The following is a 27385-nucleotide window of genomic DNA, read 5'->3' as shown; positions in this document are numbered from 1 at the left end:
GTTAATCATTTCTGTACACTGAAAAATATAATTGTTTAGTATGTGTCACATTGTGCAAAGTATTTAAGACTGACTCACCATTGCATCTGGTGTCTGTTGGTTGTATGTCAACATTTGGATGCGATACTGTACAGACTAAATACTTTTATAGTGGGGCTTTGTCTGACGTGTGACGCTGCTTTGGTTTAACTATCTGTTTATCTCATGATGCCCAAGTTAAATACTCAGCATGTTAACAACAATTGCTCATGATGTAGTGCTCTGAATATCTTTTAAATTGTGACAGGTTGATAGACATGTTCTTAACTGTTTCAAATCAACATGTGAATTATCTGTCACAGGATTCTGATTGCTCCTTTTTTCAGGGAACTGGTGCCTGAGCAATGAATTTGGAAAAGACTACTTTGGCATTTTATTTGACAATTGTAACCACTTATAAACTTCTTGGTTCATTTAAGATCTCAGGTCCATTTGTTGTTTTACCTGTTCGCTGTGATCATCTTGTGCCTGATCTACAGGAGGCAGTACGTTCTCAGAGTTTCGTGATTTATTTGTATAAAACCTGATGTGAGAATCTCAAAAGCTGACCTTCCTCATCTTTCCAAAGGTCAAACTTCATACACATTGTGGATGTAGATGTCTCTTATTCACTTCCAAAGAATGATTGATTAAGAACATAAGGTACAGGAGAATCATCCAGATCTTCCACACACAACTCCACTTACTTGTCATATCTCTGTAACCCATCTTTCCTAATAATCAATCAATCTTAGCTTTGAACTGACTCAAAACTGAGAATACACAGGTCTCTGGGTTAGGAAATTCCAAGGATTGACAACTCTAAGCGAAGACATTTCACTTCGTCTTGGCTCTAAGTGGCCTACCCCACCCCTTTTTCATGACTCCTCGTTCTGGGCTCTTCAGTCATTGGAAACAGTCTTTCAGCATCCGTTGGTCATCACAGGATCAATAAGATCTCTTCTCGTTCTTCTAAACTCCAGGGAATATGAGCCTACTCTACTCAATTTCATGTTATGTTCCAGAGCTCAGGAATTTTAACTGAGCAAACTTTTATAATGTTTTAATTGAATTTGGAGTTTTTAATCAATGGGAACATCACCATCTGCAAGTTCCCCTCCAAGCTACTGATCATCCTGACTTGGAAATATATTGCTATTCCTTCAGTGTTGCTCAATCAAATCCTGGAATTCCCTCCCTAACGGCATCGTGGATCCTGTACACAAGAATTGCAGCGATTCAAAAAGGTAGCTCACCATTGACTTCTCGCGCAGTATATGATTTGATAGATGAATTGGCCATGCTAAATTGCCCATACTGCCTCGGGATTGTGCAGGCTAGACAATGGGCAATGCAGGGTTACAGGGATTGAGTGGGGGGTAGGATGTAGTCTGGGTGGGATGTTGTTTGGTGGGTTAGTGTGGCTCCAATGGAACAAATGGCCTGCTTCCACACTGAAGGGACGTTTCATGATTGAATTAAAAAAAAAGTGATGTCAGCAGTTTTCCTAAGACATATTATTAGCTAGGCTTGATTGGAATATTTATTTAGTTACCTCGAGTTGTATGCCATTCAAATCTCAGAGAAATGAGATCAATAAATTCCTTGCTAAATGAAGTAAGTATACTCATTCATGGAAGGTAGAATAACTAACTGTGTTTTACGCAGGTGGACAATTCTCTGAATGTGGGAAATCAAACAGTGAACTATCTACATTTGTAAATTATCATTCGCTGCTCAATAGACTTTAACCTTGTAAAGGTAAACTATGATGCGGATCCTTGGCTGTTTCTTTGTTTTGGTGTTTCCACTTAAAAAAGGAAGAGATTCTGAGACTTATTTCTGATGTAGATGATCTCTAAGATCAGATTTGCTCTCCTAGAAATCATAGGAGATGGACCTAACTGGGGACAAACTCCTATTCAAGATATAGAATAGATACACTGAGGCCCAATTTTGGACTCAGTTTCTTTCCAACCTGACATTAAATTGTACAATTGCTAAGGCAACCATATAAAATCGGTATTGAATCTGTTATTTTATGAATGAATGTGCTTATTTACTTCATTTAGTAAGGATTCAATTTATTATTTTCATTTTTCTGAGAGTTGACTGGTTCTGGCTTGGTTGTGTATGGAAATCAAGCATGTCAAGTTTATTTTAGATTCAAAAATAGCAACTTGAGTTTGTATAGTGTTTTTACCACATCGAAATATCCCAAGGCGTTTTACAAAGTTTTATCAATAAAATATTTTGACACCAAGCCACAGGAGGTGATATTGAACAGATTACCATAAACTTGGTCAAAGAAGTACCAAAGATTCCCGGCAGGTCCAGGATTAAATGAGGCTGATGTGCCCTACATTTAAAAGTAGCTTTTTCTTTAAATTATTGATTATTTTTCAAAGCTCTCTGTGCTTTATGATAGAATAGAATAGTCGTTATTGTCACATATACTCAATGAAAAGTTTGTGCATCAGCAATTTTCTTATCTAACAGGGAATTCCGGGCTATGGGGAGAGTGCTGGTAAGTGGAGTTCAAATGTCCATGATTAAACGGTGGAGTGGACTCGTTAAGCTGAATGGCCTTACTTCCACTCTTATGCCTTATGGTTTTAATTACAGAGCCGACTTTGATACAAGTCCCTAGGCACAGCTTCTTTAGTTACAAAATTTTAGAGAATACAGAAATAAAATGTGAGTGAAGCGTGAGATTACCTCCTCCTCTAGCACTTACCAGAAACTTCCTGTAAAACCTGTGGCCAGTGCCTGCAACTCCTCAAATTATCATAATGAGGCCTAGGCCCCATCTCAAGCCATTCTCAGGCCTTGCAGTTTGGGAGCATGTCATTTTTCCACATTTGCATCCAAAATAACAATAAATTTCTATCCCAATGCTAAGGAGAAATTGAATAAATATCTGACGAGGAAAATGTTTGAAAATTGAATGTATAGTGAAGAGAAGTGGTAGCAAACAGATGAAGAGAGTCAACTCAAGCGCAGAGTTATATAGCCTCCAGGCGTGATATAAGCTTGGTGATTTATGAATTCTTATTTATTTTATTTCTTTCCTTTAGTGGAACAGCTGATGCAGCTCATTGCAATAATCTTCTTAAAGTCAATGGTGCTTTGGTCCTGGTCTGTTGCCGGACTCCATTAATGAGCATGGAAAGCTAATATATCAGTTCACTGCTGTGATAGATAAAATTATCAAGGGACATTTATACAGACTTCGCCTTGCCAGTAACATACTTTCTGTGGAAAACCCTATGTATTATATTTTACTACTTCTAATGGCTGGAAGTTTGGCAATTTGGAAACATTGAAATTACTTCTCCACACAGTCATGGAGTCAGAGAGGTAGAGCATGGAAACAGACCCTTCAGTCCAACTCATCCAAGCCGACTAGATATCCTAGATAAATCTAGCCCCATTTGCCAGCATTTGGCCCTTTTCCCTCTGACCCCTTCCTATTCTTATACCCACCCAGATGCCTTTTAAATGTTGTAATTGTACCAGTCTCCACCACTTCTTCTGGCAGCTCATTCATTATATGCACCACCCTCTGTGAAAACGATACCCTTCAGGTTTCTTTTTAAGTCTTTCCCCTCTCACCCTAAATCTATGCCTTTTGGTTTTAGACTCCACCCACCCTGCAAAAAGACCTTGGCTACTTCCCCTATCCATACCCCTCATGATTTTATAAACCTTTATAAGGTCACCCCTCAGCCTCCAACGATCCAGGGAAAACCGTCTCAGCCTACTCAGCCTCGCTCTATAGTTCAAACCCTCCAACCCTGGCAACATCCTTGTAAAGCTTTTCTGAACCCTTTCAAGTTTCAATACAATCTTTCGATAGGAAGGAGGACAGAATTGAACACAGTATTCCAAAAGTGACCTAACCAATATCCTGTACAGCAGCAACATGACCTCCCAACTTCTATACTCAATGCACCAACCAATAAAGGAAAGCATACCAAATGTCTTTTTCACTATCCTATCTACCCTTGACTCCACGTTCAATGAGCTATGAACCTGCACTCCAAGGTCTCTTTGTTCAGCAACATTCCCCACGACCTGACCATTAATTGTATAAGTCCTGCCCTGATTTGCCTTTCCAAAATGCAGCACCCACATTTATCTAAATTAAACTCCATCGGTCACTCCTTGGCCCATTGGCCCATCTGATCAAGATCCTGTTGTACTCTCCGATAACCTCCATCACTGTCCACTACAACTTCAATTTTGGTGTCATCTGCAAACTTACTAACTAGACCTCCTATACTCACATCCAAATCATTTATATAAATTACGAAAAGTCTTTCTGAAGTCACAGATTTTATATGTAATCTCAGCACTCATCCAGACCGTTAGAACGAATGGAGGAAGTATCACTGCCCCAGAAACCAGATACATTGGCTGAGATTCCATGCATGTTGCAGCCTATGGTTAGTAATGGTGGAGGCTCCAGATTATTTTTACGTCACATGGCTGACAGTTTTTTCCTGTTCTTAATTCTGCCACTGATGTGTGTTGGAAGGATTTACGGGTTAATTCCCTCACCAGTTGGAGGATAGCTGTTGTAAACTCCAAGTTCAGTTTTAGTCTTGCACCAAGTATTACTCCTTACCCTCCTGTCACCCGAGGGTGACGCTGAGGCAATCCACGCAGCTTTCCAAAACATGAGCAGTTTGGAAACCATGCTCAGCTTTGTGGCATTTTCTGACCATAGCTGGGTGGGAAGGACACTGGCAGAGGCCAAGCCTGCTATGACCTGTCATGTTAAACCCAGACAAGACAGTTGCCAGGAGATTAGGGATGGGATAGTGCTGTGGGAACAGCATTGGAAACTGTAGACTGTGAGGTGTGCTGGAAATTGCAGGGCACTCATTTCCTCATCTTTAAAACTTACAGGGAGCAAATTGAGGACGAGTCCTGAATTTTGAGTAAAGCCATTTCTTGATCGTTTTGATTGGAGATGGCAGCTCCTCTCAGCTGGCCTTTCCAGGTTTGGTCTGCACAACAAAATGTGAGGAATCTGCTTAAAATTGTGATGTTTTCATGGTGGATTCAGAATTGGTGGTTTGTTTGGCCTCCACACTCAAGACAAAAGGCAAGCTGATTGTTGAGATCTGCTACACTCGCTTGTTTATAACCTTTTTAAGGAGTTGTTGCTACGCTCCAGAAGTTGAGGTGGGGTGTTTGTAAGCCCAGGTTCAATCTCAGTTGTCCCAACTCACAGCGGTGGAATGCTAGCAATCAAGTCCCACTACTCCCAGAGTTGTTGCAAACTAATGAAATGCCTAATTTTACTGAACTGTCTCATACAGGCTAAAGACTATGCTGACCAATTTTATTTTCATTAACAAGGGAATGGCTATTTATTGTGATCAAACTATTTTTGACCAATGGCAAGAAAGAATCATGAATAGCTAACTTATAATGCAATAGCTTAAATTTTACCCCTTTTTAAAATTCCCATATACATACAAACAAACATGCAAAGGAACGAGAGACAAATCCTGTGGGTGGAGAAGGAAAAACAAACCTCAGAGGGACACCGATCTGGCAGCAGTCTGGAACACAGTCATTGATGAGTTGCACTTTTTTAGTTTCCTTTCAAATTTTCCAAGTCTTTCCGAATGATACTAAGTCATGTCTACACCATTTCTCAATCTTTCATTCACTGCTTGACGATTGGAGCTTTCATTAGTTTGTCAAGTGTTTTCTTCTCTACAGGGGATCTGCTGAGAGGCCAACTTACAAAGACATGTGCGGGAAAATAGCTATTTACCCGGGATTTTCTTTTACTTTTCCACACAATAGGAGGAGAAAGTTGAATGCTTTCTCTTCACAGGCTAGATGCTTTGCTGATTTGTCTGCACCTAACGATGGTGGGTACCTGCCCAAAAACCAATCATGTGATTGTTACTATGCTAAGCCTCCTGAGCCCGCAACAATAGTTTGAAATTGAAAAAGACAATTGGAAGACTGATTCTGGGCAAAATTGCCCAAAACACAACAAGTAGTGCCATGCTGTCTAGAAATCTCCCTCACTGCTTGAATAGGACTATACTGGAGATAAAATTCATAATGTGTTTCAGCAACCTGTTTTTAAAACTGCGAAGGGGAGATGGTGGACAAGTGGTATTATCGCTAGACTATTAATCTAAAGTAACATGCTCAGGGCCCAGGTTCTGGGGACCTGGAATTCAATAAAAATTCCAGACATGAACGTCTAAAGGTGACCATGCAACCATTGCCAATTGTTATAAAGCCCATCTGGTTCCTTAATGTCCTTTAGAGAAAGAAACTGCCATTTTTACTTGGGCTGGCCATATCACTCCAGACCCACAGCAATGTGGTTGACTCTTAACTATCCTTGAGGCAATTAGGCCTGGGGAATAAATGCTGTCCTAGCATTTATATTGTGAGTGAATAAAAAAAGTTTTCTTAAGCAGTAGTTTAAAGCAGTATCTTCTCTTTTATTCTATAGCCCAACAGGAATATTTACACCATATTAACTGTAGTTCACAAAGGGCCTGCTTCCTCATCTTTCCCCATACTTGTGGAGTGATTTCTCTTACAATTAATTGTCTCTCTATAATGGAGAGATGTCTCTGGTCCATTCTAGGCAATGGTACCTTACTAATACTATACTTTGGAAGAACTTTACGTTACTGAGGAAGGTGGTGGTGTAGTGGTAATGTCACTAGGCTTGTAATCTTGAAACTGAGGCCAATATTCTGGGGGCCTGGGTTTGAATCCCACCAGGATAGATGCTGAAATCTAATTTCAATTTTTTTAAAAATCTGGAATTAAAAGCTAGCCCATTGGCGAACACTGGTGATTGTTGTAAAAACCCATCTGATTCATTACTCTCCTTCAGTGAAGGAAATCTTCCATCCTCACCTGGTCTGATAAACATGTGACTCCAAACCTAGTCATGTGGTTGACTCTTAACTCCCTCTGGACAATTAGGGGAGGGCAGTAATGCTGGTCTAGCCAGTGACATCCTCACCCCATTGATCAAACTATTTTACTTGTCCATGTTTCTGATGCGCTGATCACTGTACAGTTGTAAAATCTCACCAGATTCACTATTGTCCATTAGGGGAGGAAATCAGCCATTCGAACACAGTCTGACACACTGCCAGTTAGGCCCATAGCAATGTGATTGATTCTTAAGCGTCCCCTGAAATAGAGTAGCAAATCTATTAGGAATGGGCAGTAAAAACTGCCAAAGCCAGTGACGCCCACATTCCATGAATGCATAAAAACGAAAGAGACATATTGGGACATCCTAAAGTCATGAAAGGCATGACATAAATGCAAGTTTGTTTTCACTTCTTCTTTGTTTAATAAAGGTCTTGGCAATCCAGGTTTTTCATTTTACTGGCAGAAATGTGTTCAGTATTCATTTCTGCCTTCTAAGTTCTAAAGCTAACAGTTAGGAAAGGTCACACAAATTACATCTACCCACGCACCAGCTGCAAAGCCTTCGCAGTAATATTGACTTTTATACGGCAAATTGTTCACCATTCTCAGCAATTTTGTTTTTGCATTTGTATAATTCACACATTTGCTTTCATTGGGAGTTTCAATTCAACCTCGAGATTGGATTATGCATGTATATGAAAGAAAAATGAAATAAAAAACCATATTAGAATTCATCATAAATGCATGGTTCACAGAACAGAGATCATTTAATGTTTCACATGGAAAAATAGAACACCGTTAATCATCTTTGCATCAGTCTTATTTGGGCTTTACAAGTTATTGTGTTTATATAGGTCATTTAAATTCCTAGTTTGCCATACTTTGTTTCTCATGAAGTGACTGAAACAGGCAGTTAGAATAAAAGTAATCCTGTCAACCAAAGTTTCTAAATTCCAAACTTTGCAAAGTACCTTGGATGGAAACACTTCAATCATGATTCTATGTAACCTGCCAAATTAGTTTGATATTAAGTAATCCTGTTTGTGATTTGTCTCAGTACCAGGATCTGAGACCATAACACCATGAGAAATAAGAACAGGAGTAGGCCATTCGGCCCCTCACGGCTGATCTGACATTCCTCATGTCCATTTTCTTGCCCTTTCCCTGAAACACTTGATTCTGTGACTGATCTACCTCAGCCTTAAATATACAAAAGGACTCTGCCCCCACAGCTCTCTATAGCAAGAACTTCCAAGGACTCTCTCTCTCAAGAAATTCCTCCTCATCACAGTCCTAAACTGGTTCCCCTTTATTCTGAGACTAAACCCTCTCATCCTGGAATCTCACCTGAAGGGAAACAGCATTCTCTCAGCATTTACCCTCTTAAAAAATCCTTGATGTTTCAATGAAATCATGTCTCATTCATCTAAGCTCTAGTGAGTAGAGTCCCACCTATTTAGCCTTTGCTCATAAGACAATCCCTCCATCCCAGGGCTCATCCTAGTGAACCTTTGCTGAACTGCCCCCCCCCCCCCACCAATGAAATAATATCTTTCCTTCAATGAGAAGCCAAAACTGCTTAACTGCTCACAGTACTCCAAATGTTCCATTGGCATTTCTGATTCCCTGATCTGTCCGGACTGTCCCTATGCAAACAGATCAACTTGATTTGAATCTCTTAATTTCCAATTTTCTGGTATCGGTTTTTGTACTGTGAGTGTAAAGTGCTGAAACAGTACAGTTGGAATGATCTAAGTTCAGCTCAGCAGTAATAATTTTACTTATCTACAGTATATTCTCTGTTTTCCCATCATCCCAGCAACCCCATCACCCATTTCACTACCAGCCCCTCTCCCTTTGAAGCCAGTGTCTTGTATCAGAGTGCAGTTACTGGATCACTGTGTCCTCCAATCATTCCTGATTCTCATATTAATATTTCCAACTTTTGTTTTATACGGGAGCATTGACCTAATTATTGTGTCAACTCTTTGTCAAAGTTGTCGTGTTGGAATAGTCACCTTTAATCGAAGCTTGGTGTTTCAGTTGACTTTGGACTTTGGTTCAGGGATAGATTTGGGATTACTAAAACGATATTCACTAGAGTTTCGAAGAATGAGGGAAAAAAAACCTAGGTATCGGAAACAGAACATTGGTTAGGCCACTGTTAGAATATTGCGTGCAATTCTGGTCTCCTTCCTATCGGAAAGATGGTGTGAAACTTGAAAGGGTTCAGAAAATATTTACAAGGATGTTGCCAGGGTTAGAGGATTTGAGCTATAGGGAGAGGTTGAACAGGGCTGGACTGTTTTCCCTGAAGCATCAGAGGCTGAGGGGTGACCTTATAGAGGTTTATAAAATCATGAGGGGCATTGATAGGGTAAATAGACAAGGTCATTTCCCTGGAGTGGGGGAGTCCAGAACTAGAGGGCATAGGATTAGGGTGAGAGGGGAAATATATAAAAGACACCTAAGGGTCAACTTTTTCATGCAGAGGGTAGTACATGAATGGAATGAGCTGCCAGTGGAAGTGGTGGAGGCTGGTACAATTGAAACATTTAAAAGGCATCTGGATGGGTATATGAATAGGAAGGGTTTGGAGGGATATAGGCCAGATGCTGGCAGTTGGGATTAGATGGTTTGGGATAGCTGGTCAGCATGGACAAGTTGGACTGAAGGGTCTGTTTCCGTGCTGTACACCTCTATGACTCTATGACTCTGTCTCATAGAGACCAATAAAATTCTAAAAGGATTACACAGGATAAACACAGGAAGGATATTCCTGATGACCATGGAGTTCAGATCAAAGGATCACAATCAAAGGATGCAGCGGGGAGGCATTAGGACTGCGATGAGGAGAAACGTCTTCACCCAGAAGGTGGGGAGCCTGTGGAATTCTGTGCCATAGAAAGCATTTGAGGCCAAAACAATGATTTTCTTCAAGAAGGAGTTAGATATCATTTCTGGGACTAGAGGGATCCAAGGTTATGGGGAGAAAATGTGAACAAGGGACTGAGTTGGATGATCAGCCATGACCTTTTTGAATGGACAGCAGACTTGAAAGGCTGAATGGCCTAGTCATTCTCCTATTTTCTACATTTCTATAATTTTTATTCAGAAGAAAAGGGGAGTTATCCTGTATGTCCTGGGCCAATATTTATTCCTGAATCATCATCCCAAAAACAGATCATTATCATGTTCCTGTTTGTGGGAGCTTGCTGTACAGAAATGGGCTGCTGCTTTCCCTACACTATTTCAGCGCCTCCAGTTCAGCTTCACAGTTGGCCGTAAAGCTCTTAATTTGTCTGATGGTTGTACAAAGTGCTATAGAAAGACCGGGAATGAAAAATCAGTTTGAGAGGATTGCATACATGCTGCTGTTGTCACCCAAATTCACTTCATTACTCAAAGTGACCATCTGGTCAATTCTGTAACCAGTGTCCACTCTTTTCGGCTACGTTTCCTCCCGTGTCCCAACCAGGTGATATTTCATGGCACAAATCATAAAGGTGAAAGCAATCCCGATAAAGCTCTGATGTGCGCCGATGTGAATGATTACTTCGTTTCATTTGTGCAGAGTGTTCAACTGATCAAGCAGGTCTCCAGAATGGAACCCCAACAAAAGCCATATTGTGTTCATGAGTGGGTGGGGAGAATGAAAAGGTGGAAGGAATTATCTAATAAGTAAAGTCTTCAACATTAAACAGAGAAACTACTTTGGTACTCTGTTTAATTTTCTCCCATTCAGTCATGTTTGAGCTGCAGTGATGTTGTTACTTCACATCACACAATAATAGATTTTCTACAAATTCTTTTGGCAGGTCCTTATTGTGGCAATATGAATGGACTCCCTTCACAACTACAGTTAGCATCCAGTGTGGTGACTGTGGAGTTCAGAAGTATCACTCATATATCAGGAAGAGGATTTATGCTCTCCTACGCCACTACTGATCATCCAGGTGAGTACTCTTTTATCTGCAATGCATTTGGCTGTGTCGATAACGTTACTACAGAAGCTGGAGGAGTGCACACATCCTCCAGTCCCATTACTTCAGGGGGCACAACATAAATGGAAAAAGGAGGGTCACTGGACCTGAAACGTTAACTCTTATTTTTCTGCACAGATGCTGCCATTTCTGCTGAGCTTTTCCAGCAATTTCTGTTTTTGCAAACTGAAGATACTTGGCCGGCTTCCCAAAATAGACCACATAAACACTTTATCTAGGTCACATTTTAAACTTAAAAAATCAGTCAACCATGTTTCTTAAGTTTATTATCAAAACAAAGCTTATTCAACAGAAATGGAACAATTGGTAATATAGAAATATAAATGCTAATCCCTCTAAATATCACCAAAATATATTTGCAACACATATTCAAAAATGCACAAACACATGCCTTGGGAAAAGAAAAAATAAAAACCATGAAAAATCAAAACTAATTTCTCTGCAAAGGCTGACTGTCTGAAAACGAAAAGCACTGCATTATTCATGAAGGCAAAAGGATAAAGCATAGGATGTTCTAGAATGTGCCACTCTGTTGTTCTGGCTTTTTAGTCACGAAACATGCATGGTTTTCTTTGTAGTCTCTGCAGATACAGCTTGCTCAGTAAGTGCAATATTAAGAATTTCTTCGAATCACTCACTAAGAAGAACAAATAAGTTTCACCCTGGACTCAACAAGAATATTTTATATTCAGAAACTTGGGTAGCCCTTCCTTACAGGCTTCTTGTCCGCAACTGAAGACCAGAAACCAAGGTGCTCTCCATCCTGTCACATTTCAAAGAGCCCAGTAGGTTTGCAACAAAGCATATGGTTATTGCTAATCATGTCATTCCTAAGAAGTCTTGTTAAAAAAGCTCCAACTGCTTATTTGTTGACATTGGACGTAAGCACTACAGGGTTAAGCACCACAGTAAAATATTTGTTATCATTTTAATGATTAGTTGAGGGAATTTCAATGTATTGAATCCTTTTTTTGTTATTGATTTTTTTTTGATACGTCAACAATAGACACTGTCAGCATAACCCCAGAGCTTTGCACATACTCGTAGATGGTGGGTCGTAAGGGAACGAGGTGTTGGACACCAGATTATGAGGTGGCAAGGGGGATATCCTGGGTCATGGGGATTATTGGTGGCATAAGTTGCACTGGGGCTATGAGATTGGGTAGGTGCTGAAAAATGTGAATCATTCCTGATGAAGGGCTTATGATGAATCATTCCTGATGAAGGGATTTTGAAAGGTTGGGAGAGATGGGTGCACCAGGTCCTGTTCACGGGGACATTTACGGTCAACTGCGGAGGTAAGCAATTCTCTGAGGTTACTGTCGGCTAGGCCCAGTCCTCAGGAATTGCTGTGGAAGCTGGGCCTTAGTGGATTCACTGGGCATTGGTCTAAGAAATAGCAGCGTCTAGGCCTTAAATGTTGCCAGGAGCCAGGTCCAGTGATTGACGTTGTGTTTGGTGGATGCCACCTGCTGTATGGGGTAGAGGGCCAAAGTTCCCAAATAACAGTGCAGTCTATTATAGTGCCATCTGTGTTTCTATGGTATCCCATGGGTGACAGAAAAGTGTAGGTAACGTTATAATAGACATACCCTATACATTGTGAAGGATCATGCAATTCACCGGGACCTGTCACTGTTGGGGAGGGGGGAACAAGTCTGAGGATGACTCATGAATTGCAGGTAGTGACTCAGCGTATAACGAGGAGTGAGTGGAATCAGTGGGGTTAGGGATAGGGAAAGGATTTACAAGTAGGAATAAAACTCTGAATAGAAAAGTGTATATCTGGACATCTGTATATTTAAATAGGCTTACAACTCTGGTCTTTAAAATCTGCATTTTGGACACAATTTATTTCTAGTTTGTCATCTTTACTTCTGAGCCATTACAGAGTTTGCCATACAACTTCAATGTTATTATTTTCCATATTACTGTGATCAAGCAAATACAGTTGACAATGTTTTGTCTTTGATCTTTTCTGTGGACAGACAAATCTAACCCAACCTATAGTTTGGTAGCTAGATTTATTTCATGGGCACAAGACCCTGAGACAGCCAGAATTTGGTGATCACTGTTTTGAACATGTGAGGCATAAAGTGTCCAAAGTATATTTAGAGACTTCAGTCAATTCACTTAAGAAGAATGTCAAAGTGAATGTGGTTTGGAAAGAAAATCAGTCATCATTGAATGACCACTGCTATAATACAACGGTTGTTGGGTCAAATGCTGTCGTTCCAATTAATCGGAAGCAACGTGGTTAAAAGATCTCCCTCTGAGTCATTTGCTGGTTGCTCTCTTTGATGACTGAGTGGGTGGGCTTGCAGGAAATTGCAGACGTGATTTTATGGTATTCAGAGCTGTGTCACTCCTCAGGGAATCATCTACCGCAAGAAAAAGTGGAAAATTACACAAAGCCCTTCCTGTCCATGTTTCCACAACTGCTTCTCAAACAACTGGGAACATCACATTTACCCAGACTTATTTTGTTCTGTTTGCAAGATAATGGGAATACCTTTTAACCCCCAAAATCAGGGGAATTATCGACAGGGGAAAGATTAACAAGTTAAGAGTTTGGAACAGGAACCTAATCAGCTGACTGAGGCCGTGCTCACTTCTGGTTTTAACCAATGAGAGGCAGGGAGCCATCCCACCCGGAGGACATCAATTATTGAAGGAGGACCGTCTGCTTTCACTTAGAGTTTCTGTTTTAAACCCAGTGTTGATGGCTCTCAGAAAAAGTGACAGGTAGAAGGAGCTGACAGAGATTGGATCTACGAGGTCTTTACAACATTGCTTGTGGGCTAGGGGGAGCAGGGATGCAGACTGAACAGACCATTTTATAAATCTCTCTACCTGCCTGCCTGCCATCACACTGTCCCCATTCTGCTTCCTCTGATTTGCGCTACCATCTGCTGCTCCGCCATGTCTGCCTGTTTTACAGGTTTTCCTGCCTGACGGGCTGAAGACAGCCAAACAACCACCAGATGTTGGAAAACCTGCAAGTTAACCCTCCCCCAAGTCTGGCGTAAAGATCAGGAACAGGTTGAGGATTTACTCAGCATTCGCCTGGTCTTGATTCAGCCCCTTAAACACATGAATATGCAAGAAATGGAGGAATATGGCCCAAGGGCAGACAGAAGGGAATAGTTACATTTGACATCATGTTCGGCACAACATTGTGGGCTGAAGGGCCTGTTCCTGTGCTGATCAATGCCCTTGCAGCATTCAGTTAGATTATAGGTTCCCTACAGTATGGAAACAGGCCTTTGGCCCAACAAGTCCACACCGACCCTCCGAAGAGTAACCAACCCAAACTCATTCCCCTACCCTGTTATCTTATATTTGCCTCTGACTAATACATCTAACCTACACATCCCTGGACACAATGGGCAATTTAGCATGGCTAATTCACCTAACCTGCACATCTTTGGACTGTAGGAGGAACCACGCAGACACAGGGAGAATTTGCAAACTCCACACAGACAGTTGTCCGAGGCTGGAATCGAACCACTGAGGCAGCAGTGCTAACCACCGAGCCACTGTGCTGCCCCATGGCTGATCTTTATCCCTGCAGCATCTTTACCAATGATTTTCAGAGAAATGGCATCAATAACAAGGCCAGCATGAATTGCCCGTCCCTAATTGTTCTTCAGAAGGCGCTGGTCATTCACTTTTTTGAGCAGTTGCAGTTCCCATGGTGTGGGTACACCCACTGTGCTATTAGAGATGGTCTTGCAGAATTTTATCCTGTCCTGGTGAAGTTACGAGCAATATATTTCTGGATAGGCTGATGAGTGTCTTGGAAGGGCACTTGGGAGCTGGTAATATTCTGTGTATCTGATGCTCTTGTTCTTCATGGTGATTGAGTTTGTAAGCTTGGAAGGTCTTGTCTAAAGAGCTTTGGTGACTTTGAAAGTTAGAAATAGAATTAGATTTTGTTGCCACGTGTACTCCAGTACAGAGATACAGTGAAAAGTATATATAGTCACCGTCCTCTGGCTGCTTCTTAGGTACAACAGTACCTAGATACAAAATCTTAGGTATAAAGCAGGAAAATAAAGAAATAAAGTTAAAAGTTCAACATTACAGTCCTGCTTCAGTGCTTAGCTATGGCCCTGGATCTGGGCTCTTCCACCCTGACACGGAGACCATCATCAGCACAAAGCACTGGGCCAGCCTTGAGTCCCTTTGCTCGCTGCAGCTGGAACCATGTTACCATCCAACAATGCCATCTTATCTCTCCAGACATTGTCTCTGCCGTGAGACCATCCAGGGTCACACTTGACAATGCAGGCACCGCTGAAGCTTCCAGGACCCACAGCGGGCGCTGGGCAAAACCTCACCTCCCTCCGCCATCACGGGGAACACAACCTCACCTCCCTCCGTCACTGCAGGAACACAATCTCACCTCCCTCCGTCACTGCAGGAACACAATCCCACCGTCCTCCGTCACCGCCAGGAACACAATCTCACCGTCCTCCGTCACCGCCAGGAACACAATCCCACCGTCCTCCGTCACTGCCAGGAACACAATCCCACCGTCCTCCGTCACCGCCAGGAACACCATCTCACCTCCCTCCTCCATCACGGCCAAGAACACCATCTCACCTCCCTCCATCACCGCCAGGAACACCATCTCACCTCTCTCCGTCACCGCCAGGAACACAATCTCACCGCCCTCCTCTATCGCCAGGAACACAATCTCTCCTCCCTCTGTCACCGCCAGGAACACAATCTCCCCTTCCTCCGTCACTGCCAGGAACACAATATCACAGCCCTCCTCTATCGCCAGGAACACAATCCCACCATCCTCTGTCACCACCAGGAACACAATCTCACCTCCCTCCGTCACTGCCAGAAACACAATCTCACCGCCCTCCTCTATCGCCAGGAACACAATCCCACCGTCCTCCGTCACTGCCAGGAACACAATCTCACCTTTCTCTGCTACCACCTTCTCTGTGATCCGCTGGGCACCTTGATACCATCTGTGCAATCCTCAGAAGGTCAGTAAGGTTAAAAGTTTTTTTTTTAATGTAACGAAAGAAGAAAAAAATGTAAAGGTAGATGGTGCAGGTGAGCTCTGGTCTCAGGGGCCTGCACACTGCTCTATTATCCCACTGTCAGCCCCTTCTGAAGTGGTGAAGTTCTGAACAAGAGTAATACCAGACTCGAAACTTTAACTGTGCTTCTCTCCCTATGGATGCTGCCAGACTTTGAGTGTCCCCAGATTCCCTGCATTTGTTTCTTGGAAATATTAATTGACTGAGCATCTTGCAAAGGGAGAATTGTGTCTTTCTGTTCTCAGCTGTGTGAAACTAGTGTGTGAGATCAACCCCAAACTCCAATTAATACTGACTAAATTGCTGCAACCTGCCCATTTAATTTTAAGCTGTTGAACCCAATTATTGGAACCTGCCACTGAAGCAGTGAGAGCAATCTGTGGCCAATAGCCTCTCTGTCTGTAATATTTTTGTATGATCTTGTGCTGGGGCCAGAACAGTAATTATCACGTTTTGCAATGAGACCAGAAAGCTGCTGGTTACAATTGTCTTGGAATGTTTTGCGTTCCCAGCCTTTGCTGAGGAGATAGATTTAGACAGCTCACTTCAGAGTACATTTAGAAAGCTCGTGGGGGTGGTCAAGGTCAAAGAGCCAAAGAGAAGTTTGAATCCTTTTATTCTGAAACCACTAAAATAGCATTCTTATCATCTTGGAAGATGGTGGTGACTGTTCCTCTTATTGTCAGCTGAGTTTACCATACGTGGTAAAGGAGGGGCTCTTGCACCTGTGCCATAAGATCCAGGTTCAAGTCCCACCTACTCCAGACATGTGTCATAGCATAACTGAGCCAGTTAGTCAAGAAATATGTCCAGAGTAAAAGATTCAATAGGTGCGACACACATTAATAACATAGCTCTTTTCGATGCATTGATCCCTTGTACTTTCAGAGAGGAGTTTTGCTTTATATTAAGCTTATATTTGTACTTGTACGTAATAACCAATACAAAGCAATTCATATAGCACAGGAACAGGCCCTTCGGCCCATCATTCCTGCACTAATCCGAATCCTTATTTAGACCCATTACTTATTGCCCATGTGTGGTTTCGATCCCCCTGCTCGCCTCCTGTTCATGTGTCTACCAAGATACGCCTTAAATGTTACTTAAGTGCTTGCTTCCACCACCTCCACTGGCAGTGCATTCCAGGCACTCTCCAGTCTCTGTGTGAAACATTTTCCCTGCACTTCTCCCCTAAATCTTCCCCATCACACCTTGAAACTGAGCCGTCTTGCAGTTGGCCTTTCCATGCTGGGAAATAGCCTCTGACCATCTACCTTATCTATGCCTCTCATCATTTTGTAGATCTTTATCAGGTTGTGCCTCAGAGACTGAGTTTATCCAATCTCTTCTCATATCTAAAACCCTCCAGACTAGGCAAGCATCTTGGTAAATCTTCTCTGCACTCTCTCCAAAACATCCATGTCCTTCTGGTAGTATGGTGACCAGAACTTGTAGTTTTGCTTTTCTTCAGTCCCAGGATGTGGATATCACTGTCAAAACCAGTGATGAATTCCTACCAATTTCTTTTGTTTTCTTCGAAGTTTTCCAACTGGGTCTCCCCAGCTGAGGGTCAAATTCCATAACTGCAACTGTGGTCCAAAATCAGCTGTAGGAAGTTGCTTGACTGTAGCCCCTCTTACTCTCAATGCTCAGAGGTCTAAGATCGAATATAGTGACCGACAAAACCAAAGCCTTAGCCACCTGTTGGGAATTATTGGACCAAACCAACCCAGAGCTCGAGAATAGAAACCATGTAACAACTAGGAAAACATAGAACTAGCAGCATTAGTACAAATTGGAATTCGGTTCAGATGGGACATTTCCATCATTCCCCTGTTTAACTGGCTTTTCATTTGTGCACGTTGGCAGTTTTATATTCAATCCTCTCTCAGAAACTCTCCAAAATGATGATGTATTGACGGTTGATCTCCTTGTGGTACCATTTTGAAGAACAGTAAGGGAGATTTCCCCATGTCCTCACACACCATTAAGCTCAGAAGTATATCCAGTCTTATCACCAAGCTGCTTGTGAGAGCTTGCTGTGTGTAAATTGGCAGCCGCATTTCCCTAATCACAACAGTAAATGGCCGCATTTCGAAACCACTTTCTCACCTGAAAATGCTTTGGATGGCCTGCAGTTGTACAAGGTGCCAGAGAAATGCAAATCATTTTACATTGTGTAGACATACTTGGTGACAGCACTGGTTGGATAGTTCCTGTATCTGATCTGTCATGTTGTCTTCTGCATATTTTGGTTGAGTTTTCAGTGATTCATTGTGTTGTATGGAATTGCCTGATGGCAAAAACGTTTGATTGGCTAACTGTCTGAGTTCAGTAAACGATAAAGACTGGAATGTTTGTTTATGTCTGACTCACAAGTTAATTTAACTGAACAAAGCCAGATTTCAGTTTGCAGTGCAGCAGGATTAGAAGGTTTAATATGTCTACCATGCTATTTACTTTAATGTCTATATTTGCAACATCCAGTGTATATATATTATCAAATTTATGCATACTGGTCTAAATCATATGCATTTTCCCTTTGGGAATTAAGGTCAGGTTTAAATAGAGAACAATTTTATGTTGTTGCAATTAACACAGCCTGTTTCAATTTCTGTTTTCACTGTATAACTCAGGAAGGATCTACTCAATTAATGCCATGTGAACACAGAAGCTATTGGCAATAGCCATTTTCTCTTTGTGTCTTAATAAAGCAGTTGCAGTTTATGTTGAACTCCCAAGAAAATAATTGCAAGGATAATGGGTTTGCAGTTACAGCATGGTGAAACTTTGTGTGCTTGGCTCATTTCAACTCTCAAGTCCTCATTTAGTTTGCCTTAAATTAGGACAGAGGAAACTCTTTCTGCTGGAGTACATTTGGAGCACCGTGACCCTTTCTTTTCAAGCTAATAGAGTGAAGTTTTAGTTGAGGTTCATTCTGTTTCTGCTCCGTTAGAATAACTCAAGAATCTTCAGAATAAATTTCAATGTTTTATAATCAGAAAATAGTTCAGCACAGAAAACTATTCAGTCCATCATTATTATTTTAAAGGAAATGAGTATGAAAGTAGGGAGGTTTTTGTAAGGCTATACAAGACTACTCAAAAGTCTGTTGTCACATATACTCTGTCAAACCCATTCTGTGTAATAACTGGTGACGGAACACGTATATTGTGGTTTTGTATCATTTTTAGCAAAGTTTCCCTTTTTTTTATACTCTTTGTCAAGAGGCCACAGCTGGGGCACTGTGAACAGTTTATCTAAGGAAAGATATATTGCCATTGGAGGCAGTCCAGAGAAGGTTCATTAGGTTTACACTGGGTGTAGAGGGACTGTCATATGAGGAGAGTTTGAGTAGGTTGGACTTGTATTGGGATTTAGAAAAATGAAGGGTGTCCTTACTGAAACATTTAAAATTCTTAGGGGACTTAACAGGGCACATGTTGTTTCCCCTTACGGGAGAGTCTAAAACCAGAGGGAATAATTCGAGGTTCACTCATTTAAGACAGAGATGAAGATGAATTTCTTCTCTCAGAGGAGACTGAATCTGTGGAATTCTTTATTACAGAGGCCTGTTGAGGCTGAGTCATTAAGGATGTGATGTGGAAAAGGCAGGAAAGTGTAATTGAAAGTTATCAGATCGATCATGATCTCACTGAGTGGAGGAGCAGTTTCAATGCGCAGAATAACCTAATTCTTTACTGGACTGTAATATCAATTCTTTAACTATGTTATGACTATCTTATTTCTAACTGTTCTTTAGATACTGTAAGCCACACTTCTACTTTTCCTTTTATTCCTCTTTTGTATCCAAGGCTTGTACCTAGGCACTTGTACCTAAGATTTCATTATTAGAGGCAGCCATTGTAAAAACTTCACTGTATTCCTGTACATGGCAATAAAGGATATTCTATTCTATTCTACAGCTTATGGTTTTATTACATCTGTGCTGGCTGTTTCGAAATGCAACCATTTAGTCACACTCCCCTGCTCTTCTCTCATTTTTCACTATTGTTTTCTCCTGCAAACATTTATTCCTTTTCCCTGAATACTGTGATTGAATATAAATCCACCATAGGCTTTGCAATTCAAATCCTAATCACCCGTTGCCTAAAGCTGGTGCTCAGACGGTTTAGACGAAAGTACTTGGCAATGCTAAAATCGTGAATTAAGAACAGAAATTACTAGAATTACATTGAACCATACTTTAAAAACCATTTAGGAAGACTGCAGGTGGTTTCAGTGTCTCAGGACTATAGAGGGTAGAAATAGCAATTCCTAATCAGTCAGTGGTGACTAATGCTGCAAAGAGCCTTTGACACTGGGAAAATGAGATTCGTCTCCACGATGCAACCTTCCAAGGCTGAGCAGCCTTTTAGCACTCAATGTCTCAGCTTCCATGTGAAAAATGGCGTGAAGTCACAAAGAACAACAAATGCCCGTGATCCCATACCGTCACAGGAGACACTGTCTTCAGAACCTCCTGCTTCCACTCTTCCAATCAGTTTATTTTGAAGTAACGGGGGAAGAAAAAGGTAACAGTCACAGTATGAAGGGGTGCCGTGGAGTATCCTATCAAGGGCTGGTTAAAAAGAAATAAAGGAAGCTTTACGTCTGGTTTAAAGGAGTAGAGGGAGCTTCACTGTCTGTTTAAAAGAGTCAGACAAGATTTACCCTGTAACTAAGCCCATGCTGTACTGTGCTGAGAGGGTTTGATGAGGATAGTGTGGAGCAAACTTCACTCTGTATCTAACCCGGTGCTTTCCCTCGCTGGGAATGTTTCATGGGGCCAGGGTAAGCAAACTTCACTCTGTATCGAACGCTGTGCAGTTCCTGTTTTAGGAGTGTTTGATGGAGACAGAGTAGAGTTAGCTTTTTTTCAGTTAAAAAAGAATAGATGAAGCTTTACTCTGTATCTAACCACTGGCTGTACATGTCCTGGGAGTATTTGTTGCGGACAGTGTCAAATGAGCTTTACTTTCAGTATAAAGAGTAAAGGAATGCCTTTGAGCTTGCTGCTAGGAAGGCAGTGAAACCTGGTAAGCAAGAGGTGCTGTAAAGCATTGGTGCACATTCTAATAACCATAGTGACACTGGTAGTAGCCAGGAAATGAGAGAGCTTGTCAGGGCATCCAGTGACTTGGACTCCCTGAATGAACTGTAACTCACCACTACCTGAGGGCAGGGCCAGCAACTCTCCTCTCAACCTCACGGTCAGTGAATATGAGAAAGTACTATTCCTCTAGTAGTTGACCACCCTCCACCCAGTCACCGATCCAATCACTTTTCATCGCTAACTTCCCTGAGCTAGTAATTACCCTTCAGACCACAATCCTCATTAACCATGAGCTAATTAAGTGGTTGACTAGATTTCAAGGGCCAAATGTCCTCTTTGTAATCTGAAGAAGCCAAAGAGTCCCTACAGTGTGGAAGCAGGCCATTCAGCCCATTGAGTCCATACTGACCCTCCAAAGACCATACCACCCAGACCCACCCCATCCCTGAAACCCTGCATTTCCCATGGCCAATTCACCTAACCCACACATCTTTGGACTGTGGGAGGAAACCCACGCAGGCACAGGGAGAGTGTGCAGACAGTTGCCTGAAGCTAGAATTGAACCAGTGTCCCTGGAAATTGGGGCAGCAGTGCTAACCATTGAGCCACCTTACCACCCCAAACTGGACTTCAGATGTTAACTCTGTTTCTCTCTCCACAAATGCTGCCAGACTTGCTGAGTCTCTCTAGCATTTTCTGTGTTTTCTCCAGATATCCAGCATCTACAGTATTTTGTTTCATTCCTGGTGTTCCTATTTCCTCCCAATAACTCTCTCTAAGATCTATAACTTCATATTGACTGTTTTTGATGATCAAATTGCTAATAACTTAAGTGAAAATGCTGCAGCTTTCTTTCTGAATAATGCTGAGTTCCCAGGAATTGAAATACTTCATATCAGGAACAAATCAACTAAATGGCACATTTGAATCATTTCATTTGAAAGTAAAAGACAATTAAAAGGTCAAGAGTTTAATTTGGATGTTCCAACTGCTGGTGGCCAGTTCACACAAATGGGCAGCTGTTCCCTAACCTCCAACAGATGCCTTTAGGGATCCCGTTCCATACATTATACATTTCTTGGAATCAGCTGTGCTAGAGTGTGTGGGCTGGTGACTTCTTCCTAGGTTCTCCATCAGTCTTCCAGCTGCTCGGAGCAGATTAGGAGTTCTGTTGGATGTAACTGTGCTCTCCTTTTCACTCCTTTCAGTGGTGGGGAAATGTCCACATGCCAAAGCAGTGGCTGTTTGGAATTGGCAATTCAATTGAAAGAGGTGATTGACCCTGAATCCCATCACTGCAGCTTTCTTTACACATCAATGCTGGCAATCCTTGTGTCAATTTGCCACTGAACATTACCTTTGTCATTCCCTTTTAAAAGGTGAAATACATTTTTTAAAAAAACATGCTTTTTTTTAAGTCAGATTGCTCCTTGAAATAATTCCTCATTCTTGTTCACATCTGTTAGCAATATAAAGGAACATCTGCCTTTTTGTTAGCCAAATGTATAAAAATCCCATATGGCCATCCCTTCACACTGCAAACAGGAGATTACATGCTGCCCACCAATGTTAATGTATGTCTATAGTGTTACAGAGCTCACGCCTACACAGGGGCCTCTTCTGCTCATTTTATAGATGAAGCCTCAGCACAAAATATGTTTCTCACTTATGTTTTGCATGTTTCATGCATTCTCCCATCACTTTGACAGATGAGTGTTGAGTAAAAAGAAAAACCAGTTTACATTCCCACTGGATGTCATCTCAAGTGTGACCTTAGGCTAGTCTGAAGTTGCATCACCAATTGCAAATATTGGTTGTGAAGTCTGCATTGGAGGGATGATTGCAGGCACTTCAGCAGCTTTGGAACAGCAATAGCTTTGTGCTTATTTCCCACATTCGCTGCCAATCCCCACTCACCCCCCACAGTCTGTTGCTGCTGCTCTAACCCAGAGTCTGGACAGAGGAGATACTGGTGTTCCTGGCAGCTGTTCACGAAGCTGAACAATACTGGTTGCTGCAGCAAGGTACGTCATCCCTTGAGATATCTTCAGATGCAGCCACATATGTCTTCAGATGCTCTTTTATAACACAAAAGAACATTTGAAAGGAATGCAAGGTTTTTCATTTCGGATATGGACTCCAAAGTCAAACAGGGTCCTGATAACTCAATCTGTTAACCATGATATGGAGATGCTGGTGTTGGATTGGAGTGGGCAAGATCAGAAATCACACGACACCAGGTTATAGTCCAACAGGTTTATTTGAAATCGCAAGCTTTTGGAGCACTGCCCTTTCATGCCTCTGAGCCTCTCTCCATTTCACCTGATAAAAGAGCAATGCTCCAAAAGCTTGAAATTTCAAATAGACCAGTTGGACTATAACGTGATGCCATGTGACTTCTGACCTCAGTATGTTAACAGCAAATGTGATTTTGCTTGGAGTGGCTCCTTTGGCAAATTAGAAACCAAAAGGTTCATTAATGTTGTATTAAGGACAATGGGTGGACTCTGAAATCTGTAGGGCAATAGGGCGCCCATGCTTATGGAGTGATTCTGGCTACTTGTCAGGGGTGAGAGATAGAGAGAGTGCTTTAGTCTTGAGTTCCCTCTCAGCCGCTTCAAATCGATCCAAATTTGACCATGGCTGAAGCTGCGGAAGGAGAAACCCACCCCAAGTGCGGAATGTGGCATCTGCTCTGACCAGTGGGTGGAACTGGCACATTGGGCAGGAGCTTGCCAGGATTGGGCAACTGATCTGTATCCCAGGCCGTCCCCGGGAACGATTCCCGCCGATAGGAGGGAACGTGCCAGGGAGCCATCACGACAGGACATCCATAATTCTGCTTTTCCCATCTCCAAGCCCAGTAGGAAAATTCTGCCCAATTCTTATGTTTAGGCACAGGACAAAAAAATCTGGAAGGGAAGCTGCCGAACATTTACTTTTCAAAATTTGTTTCAGTTAATAGCAAAAATGAATTAGTACCTTACTTGACATAATTTTCACACCTCGCTTTTATAAGTTCCATGACTCCTCTTCCTGTTAAATGATTAAATTCATTCGAACCACCTTAGTGCTGAGGAATGCAGCGCTAAGAGTGACTGTATCTAAAAGTCGATGCAATTCCATTAGACCAGTTCACATCCCACTGCATATGATGAATTACCACCATTTCTTTTCTCTAGAAATTTCGTTCATGAAACCAAAGCATCTACGTTTCAAGGCAAACACTACACTGCAATAATATTCATCTTTTCTTCATGCAGATGCTGGACTCTGAGTTGCCCTAAAACAGTTGTAAGTGGGTGATGAAATGATTACGAATTGAATGTAACTGGGATTTGCAAACACCTGCTTCAAGTATTTGCTCCTTCAATGTCCTAATGACCTGGATCCTACACTTGGCAATTCAAACTGGCATGGACTCTGCCTTCCCTGGGCATTTTCTCAGCTGTTTTCCTGTTGCATTTTGCATTCAGTGATGGTGGGGGCCGCTATCAGCACTGAGCTCCACCTGTTTGCCGGGTGCACCCAGAGCTTTTCCATGTTCCCTACACCTTGGACTAGCCCCATAGTCCTTTTCAGCCCATTACCAACCCCCGTGTGGTGGTAATCGTGAGTGAAGTCGGTAGAGTAGGTATGGAGAAGCTGATAAAAGAAGAGACAATGAGAGGGCGTAAACTTGCGAAGATGATATGACAAAAAGCTTTTTCACTCAGCGAGTAGTTACGCTCTGGGATGCCTTGCCTGGAAATATGATGGGAGCAGGTTCAAATGAAACATTCAAGAGGAACATTGGAAGGTTATTTGGATGGAAATGTTGTCCAGGAATATAGGGAAAAGGCAGGCGATTGACACGAGGTAATGTAACCAGTGCAGGCATGATTGGCTGCATGGCCTCCTTCTGTAATTCTGTGAGATCTACCACATTTATCTTGGTGTTTCATACATTTCAACTTACGCTGGCAAGCTACAAACCACAACTAGGCCTATTCAGGGTGGGTGGGAGAAAATTGTATGTCAGTGAACCTTAATGCAGCATTCTGCAAATTGCTTCCCAATGTGATCTCATCGTAACATTAAAAATTCACTCAATCCCATATGTCAGCAAATAAATTAGTATGGTCGCATTTATAGGTTGTTACATAAATATAAAATTTTGTGATGAAAGTCCTGACTGTCACCAGTCACTAAATGCACATCAATCTCTGTCGATGTTGCTATGGAAACCTCTTAAGTATTTACACAGGCATGAAGTTACCCGACTGTACATCTGATCAGAGCCAATTAAAACATCGAATGTCAGGACTGTGGTTGTGATTGGTCATACTTCCCATTGCTGGGACAATACAAGGGAATGGGAGATTATAACAGTGTGATTTCTCTGTGACCCCAACTGGGGAGCCCTGACCCAATTTCAAATGTGGGAAATCCTCCGTAAATGCAATTTGAGTTTGGTCAGCTTGGTTGGCTGGTTTGCGATGCAGAGTGATGCCAATAATGGGGGTTCAGTTCCCATACTGACTGAAGTTGATATGAAAGAATTTTCTTCTCAATCTCTCCCCTAACCAGAGGTGTAGCTACCCTCAGGTTAAACCACCACCAGTCATCACATTTACATGAGAGAGCAGCTGTATGCTCTGGTAAGGTTATGGAAACTTTACCTTTTCTATTGATTGCTCTGTTTGAGTGGTGGAGGAGATTTTGCTGAATTGATAGACGGCTGCAACTTAACTGAATAAATCAGGTCTTAATGTCGTGGGATATCTCATAGAAAGTCTAACTTCTGGGGTATCCCTTGAATTCTTTGGTTCATATCTTTGCCCATAATATAGTGAAAGTGAAAACTGATAACAGCACAGCCAGGGTAAGCACCTGGGAACATAGTTAACATCAGGTCACAAACCCAATCTATGACACTTCAACATATCAATGATTGACTTGACATGTCTAGATCACCCTTCTGCTTTCATTTCAAGATTAAGTACAATAGAAAGGTGTAGATGTGTCAGTAAAGGACAACTCATGATTCTCCTGGGTGAACTCTACCCCTAACCCTAATTCTTAAAACAGAAACTTCGCCATCTATTAACACATCAGGACCATGTGAAATAGGAACAGAACTAGAATTAGGTTTTGTTATCATGTATACTTAAGTACAGGGATACAGGGGTAGAGTGAAAAGTATGCAAAGTCACTATCCCTGGCACCATCTTGGGTACAAAGATACCTAGGAACAAAATCTTAGCTACAAAGGCAGAAAAATAAAGAAATAAGTTAAAAAATTCAACATTTCAGTCCTTCTTTAGTGTCAACTATAGGCCTGAAACTGGGCCCTTCCAGCCCGACGCAGACACCATCATCAGTAGGAAGGAGGCGGCCAACTCCAGTCACCATTCATCGGTGCCATCTTGCCTCTACCGACAATGCTACCGCCACTGCCGTGACTCCACACTGGGCCAGTCTCGATAATGCAGCTGTCCCTGAAGCTGTCAGGTCCTGCACCATCGAAGGGAAGAGCCCCTGTGTGGTGAACGGAGTGAGGTTGGCCAGGTGGACATCATTGAATATGAGTTCCCTGATTGGGGCTGTTAACCTGGGCCAATCAGGGAGCCCAGCTATAAACAGGATTCATAGGGATTGCTGTCTTGCTGGTGACAGGCTCTGAGCTGGCTGGTGCTGTGCACATGTAAATAACAGGTGGCAGGATACCGGCTCTGTGGAGTTATCTCCCCTTGCATCAAACCTGCTAAAGCTGCTGAGCTCTCTACAGACGGTAAGTAAGGTTAAAGGAAGATAAAAAGCAGTTGAAGAAGGAAACAAAATGTCAAAGCAAGACAGATGAACTCCAGGTAGGAGCATGCAGGCTATGTTGCTACACCACCGCCATCTTGAACCGGATGTAGACCATTTGGCCCAGCAAGACTGCTCTGCCCTTCAATAAGACCATGTCTGATCTGTCATAGTGCTGTAATGTTTGATTTGTAATATCCTGGAAATGCAAGCTTCTAAGTGCTTTGGCTATGACTAAAAGTATAAGGATGTAAAACCAAAGACTGCAGATGCTGGAAACCAGATTTTGGATTAGTGGTGCTGGAAGAGCACAGCAGTTCAGGCAGCATCCAAGGAGCTTTGAAATCGATGTTTCGGGCAAAAGCCCTTCATCAGGAATAAAGGCAAAGAGCCTGGAGCATGGAGAGATAAGCTAGAGGAGGGTGGGGGTGGAGAGAAAGTAGCATAGAGTACAATGGGTGACTGGGAGAGGGGATGAAGGTGATAGGTCAGGGAGGAGAGGGTGGAGTGGATAG

At 42.1% G+C, this 27385-nt stretch overlaps 1 protein-coding gene across 1 annotated transcript in view; it reads left to right on the top strand.

Annotated features, from left to right (window-relative positions):
- The window catches only part of si:dkey-34d22.1 (discoidin, CUB and LCCL domain-containing protein 1), a 137794-nt gene that overhangs the window by 54394 nt on the left and 56015 nt on the right, over nt 1-27385 (top strand). The window contains exon 3 of the mRNA XM_043717282.1: nt 10776-10913. Within this exon, the coding sequence (XP_043573217.1) occupies nt 10776-10913 (138 nt within the window). The remainder of the gene's footprint in view (nt 1-10775; nt 10914-27385) is intronic.

Source organism: Chiloscyllium plagiosum, chromosome 27 (genome assembly GCF_004010195.1).
Source record: "Chiloscyllium plagiosum isolate BGI_BamShark_2017 chromosome 27, ASM401019v2, whole genome shotgun sequence".
In the NCBI taxonomy this organism is placed as follows: domain Eukaryota; kingdom Metazoa; phylum Chordata; class Chondrichthyes; order Orectolobiformes; family Hemiscylliidae; genus Chiloscyllium; species Chiloscyllium plagiosum.
This window is presented reverse-complemented; position numbering and strand designations above follow the sequence as displayed.